Below are 5,200 nucleotides of genomic sequence, written 5' to 3' on the forward strand. Positions count from 1 at the left end.
TGATTAAGCGTAATAAGAGTTTAATCACAGAATGTACAACTGGCCCTTACTGTTACAAAAAAAAAATTTGAGTATAAATATTTTTTTTTGTTCCATGAGATCATAATTAAATATATATATTATAGTACTAATGTTTTTATTTATTGATTTTTAAGAGAATGTCGGCATACTATTTTTCTTGGATTGAAGAATCCGCAAATGCTAAACAAGAAGAAGGAACTGAAAGTGCAGGCAAAGGAGTAGAAGAGCTGTGCCTGAACAGGAAGAAGCTGATCAAGAAACTCAATACAGTGTTCAGAAAGAAGTTGATGTAGTAATGCAAATGTGGAAAAAACAACAGGAGACTTGGCCTTAGAATCATTGTTAGTCGCAATCCATAATAATAATCCTACTAACACTGGGAATACGCAAATCAAGATTTATACACCTTATTTAAAAGTTAGTAATAAATTCTATATTTATAAGCACCCGTTTTAAAATCAAAAAATTATACTCCATTAAGGTCTTTTTCTAATTAATGAATTAATTATTATTCATGAAGGTAGAATAGATGAGTACTCTATTATTTATTAAGACAAGTTCAGTGGCATGGAATATGCATGCATCTTGTACCATATAAAAGTACTAAAAAAAATATTAATATAAAAAAAAAATGTAAAAAAAAAAGTATTTATAAGTATCTAGTTTAGTTCTTACATTCTTGAGATTTAAGAAAATATTAATTAGTATGAAATGAATTCATTAATATTCATGAAGGTTGGATGAATTATATCAATTATTTATTAAGAAAATTTCAGAGGAATAACTATGCATGCATTTTTATCATAGATTTAATAACCTTAACTTAGTCAATAATCTTGGAAGGTAGCATTGAAGTACATATTAGCATACAGTAGTAATGTACTAAAAATTAAGTAAATAGTTATATAAAAACAAAAATCAAAACCAAATAAAATTTGTTTTTTAGTATGGTATAGTTCTTATTTTTTGTTATTTATTTTCAAAATATGTAGGTTAGCTTACTATACTGAATAGTATTCTCACAGTTATAATATTCGTTCATTATTTGTGAGCCTTTAGCTTTATTCTTGATATTTAAGTAAATATTTATTTGTATTAAATGAATTAATTAATATTCATCAAGGTTATATACATGAGTACTCTATTATTTATTAAGACAAGTTCAGTGGCATGGAATATGCATGCATCTTTGTCATAGATTTAATAATCTTAGTTAAATCAATAATTTTTATAGGTAAAATTAAATTATCATAGTGTACAATATAAAAGTACTAAAAAAAATATTAATATAAAAAAAAAAAATGTAAAAAAAAAAACTAGTTTAGTTCTTACATTCTTGAGATTTAAGTAAATATTAATTAGTATGAAATGAATTCATTAGTATTTATGTAGGTTAGATGAATTATATCAATTATTTATTAAGACAATTTCAGAGGAATAATTATGCATTCATTTTTGTCATAGATTTAATAACCTGAGCTTAGTCAATAATCTTGGAAGGTAGCATTGAAGTACATATTAGCATACAGTAGTAATGTACTAAAAATTAAATAAATAGTTATATAAAAACAAAAATTAAAAATCAAAACCAAATAAAATTTGTTTTTTAGTAGGTATGGTATAGTTCTTAATTTTTGTTTTTTATTTTCAAAATATGTAGGTTAGCTTAGTATACTGAATAGTATTCTCACAGTTATAATATTCGTTCATTATTTGTGAGCCTTTAGCTTTATTCTTGATATTTAAGTAAATATTTATTTGTATTAAATTAATTCATTAGTATTTATGTAGGTTAGATGAATTATATCAATTATTTATTAAAACAAGTTCAGATGAATAAATATGCATGCATTTTTATCATAGATTTATTATTATTTATTATTTATTATTTATTATTATTTATTATTTATTAACCTTACCTCAATCGATGATTGTGTACATTTAGATATAGTGATGTTACACAATTAAATGTGTAGGTAATATAAATAAAATTATAAAAATATAAAATTAAAAAAAATGAAGTTTTAGGTTGTTGCATTTATGATGTTTGTTCATTATTTGTAAGGTTTTAGGTACTTTCATGATATTTAAAATATTTATTAGTATTTATAAATTTATTTGTATTCATGAAGATTGTATACATGTTCATACTATTTTTTAATAAGACAAGTTCAGAGGCATAAAATATACATGAATCCTTGTCATAGTTGAAATTACCTTAGCTTAATCAATAGTTTTATTAGAAAACATTAAATTACATTAACGTACAGTACCAAAGTATTAAAATTTAAAAATGTTGTAATAAAAAAAAAATAATTTAAAAATCGAAATCCCCCAATAAATCTACTTTTTAGTACCTAGGTTAGTTCTTAATTTTTGTTTATTATATCCTAAATGTTAGTTTATATCAATATGTTAGTTATATCCTAAATGTTACTATTTTATAATAATATTATATTTACAATTTTGATATAAAATACTGTTATTTGTTATTAATTTGAAAATGTGTTCATTTTCATCTGAATATGCATGTCTTTGTCAAAATTTTTGTCCAAAATATATTGCAAAATATTTTTATTATTATTTTACATTTCGTATTTTATAAGTTTATTGTACCTGAATCAATTAATATTTAGAAGTTGATTTAAATAAAATAATAATAATTAGAAAATACACATTTTTTCAGTTTTTGCACTAAGAGAAAGCATAAAGCAAATTTAAAAATATATTTTAAGCAATCTAGTTTAAGAGTTGTAAGCAAATAATAATATTTGGTAGATTGTACTGTTATATTACACTTATTTATACATCTTAATCACATTTACTTAATTAAATAAATAAACATTTAACTTGTTTTTTGTTAAAAATATAATATAGGTATAATTATAAAAGAAAAATATAAAATAATTAGTATAATTAGTATTACATTTTAATTACATTAAATTTTGATTAAGTGTTTTAATACAACATAATATAAACAACTTTGTTTTTAAAATCTTGCTCATTAGCTTGAAGTTTATTTCTGTTTAGTTCTTCGTTGTTAGGAATTGGCCAAGCAGTTACAAAATAATCTATATCACCAGTCCAAGAATTAAATGTAGCTATATTAGATCTTGAATTGTTTAAAGAATCAATGTTTTCTTGTTGAGTGTCGGATATTTTTGTGACCTCTACTTTTAAATACGCTAAGTAATTGAAAATAGTTTTGAGTACAGCTGAAAAATGAAAGAGAAAATTGTGTAATCTAAATTTATATAGTTATCAAATACAAATAATATTAAAATATTAGATTTTTTTAATGTGAATTATTCATGTTTGTTTTGGTAAAAATAAAATTAAAAAAAAGAAAAACGATTGACCACGACCAACCTTGATTCAATCATCGGGTCCGCGTCATGTGTGTATAAAATGTAATTATATAATATAAAAATAATATATTTAAAAGCTTCAAGTACCCACTAGAAATATTTTTAAATTACAACAAAATTACTAAAATCGTTATTCCTGTTTTCAATATGTAATTTTGTCTAAATTTGAACTCCAAATAACTATAAAAAGAAACTGTGTATACATATTTTTAGATTTTTTGCAATCTTGTAAAAAGATACTTTTAATTTGTATTTAAATAGAGATACAAACACATCAACTTAAAAAATATTTAAATAGTATTTAAAGTACTTTTTTCAATAAGTATTTAAGAACAAATACAAATACTTAGAAAGTATTTAAACACAAATACTTATTTAAATAGGTACATTTGTTTTAAGTTTTACTTTTGTGTTCAATACTTTTACTCTGATATTTAAACTTTAAATTTGACAATTGAGATCAAACTCATTCAAACTGTACATATTATTATATAGTTAATACTTAATAGTTCATATATAATGCATGTTCCATATTTTGGTTTTTTTATTAAAAATACATTTTTTGTACCTAGGTATATTATAATTTTATAAAACAATTCATTAATATATTTTAAAATAATAGTAAATTAATTATTAAACATAAAAATGTAATTTGTTATACAAATAATGGTTAACCCATAATTATATTCTAAAATATATAAAATAGTAAATATACATCATAATAGAATATTGAAAAAAAAACATTGTACCTTCAGTATAAAATTAAAAAAACACTGTACATTTATGAATGGGAAATAAGTAATAATTACCTAATAAGTATTTATTTTTAATTAAGTACATTATCTTTGTAGTTATATTATAATTTTTTAAAACATAACATTACAAATGAAATAATACTATACATATATTTAATACACATGATAGTAAAATATTGGAAAAAAAAAACATAAACTTCATAAAATATAAAAAAAATTATGATATATTTTACATATTAACATTGTTAACAATTATTAAATTCTTTCTTTAAGCATTAAGCACCTACAACACAATAACATTTCAAAAGTCTTATCCTGAAGCCTGTTTCTTCTTGGGATTAAGATTTGAGATCCACTACTAAATAGCCTTTCTACTGGTGCTGAAGACGGGAGAGTTGTATTATATTTTGAATTTCAGATTCAACAGTTATTTACAAAAATGATTTTCTTTATATTTACGTTAAAAGTTAATTGAGCACCAAATTCGTGTTTTTTACAATATTACCTACGCTATATCTATTTTAAGAAAATTTTTTTTGTGATTAACTGTTGAATCTTAATGCATCGTTAAACAGCTATCAATTTCCTTTATAGTATGTTTTCATTGAATAGTTGGAAAAACTGGGTAAATTTAAGTATTAATCCTCCAAAGTTCAAATTTTAAAGTTTAAACACTTAAAATGTCAATTTAATATACCTCCCAAATACTAAAACAAAAATATAATATGTCATTATTACCTAAATTTAGGACAATATGATAACTGTATAAATGAAAATAAAATTTTTAGTTTTAAGTGAGGAAATTAAGTACGTTGTATTTATAAAAAATACCATTTTTGTAAATTAAAATTGAAACTGAATGCAAAAAAATGTTTATATTGTTTAACATCTATCGACTTCCTTTACAATAATATGTTTGTATTGAGTAATTTACAGTGTTAGGATTAGATAAGTATTTTTTTATCTAGATAAAGATAAAGATAAATACTTTTGAATGGTTTTAAAGTTAGGTATATTGTAGTTGGGTGCTAGGAACATAATAATAATAATAATAAT

General features: G+C 21.5%; 1 protein-coding gene across 1 annotated transcript in view; it reads left to right on the forward strand.

Annotated features, from left to right (window-relative positions):
- LOC100568810 overlaps positions 1 to 492 on the forward strand; it is a 1,102-nt gene extending 610 nt beyond the window's left edge. The window contains exon 3 of the mRNA XM_029485744.1: positions 156 to 492. Coding sequence (XP_029341604.1) covers positions 156 to 314 — 159 coding nt within the window. The 3' untranslated portion in view covers positions 315 to 492. The remainder of the gene's footprint in view (positions 1 to 155) is intronic.
- The last annotated feature ends 4,708 nt before the right edge of the window (positions 493 to 5,200 follow it).

The sequence above is a fragment of the Acyrthosiphon pisum genome, chromosome X (assembly GCF_005508785.2).
Source record: "Acyrthosiphon pisum isolate AL4f chromosome X, pea_aphid_22Mar2018_4r6ur, whole genome shotgun sequence".
Taxonomy (NCBI): domain Eukaryota; kingdom Metazoa; phylum Arthropoda; class Insecta; order Hemiptera; family Aphididae; genus Acyrthosiphon; species Acyrthosiphon pisum.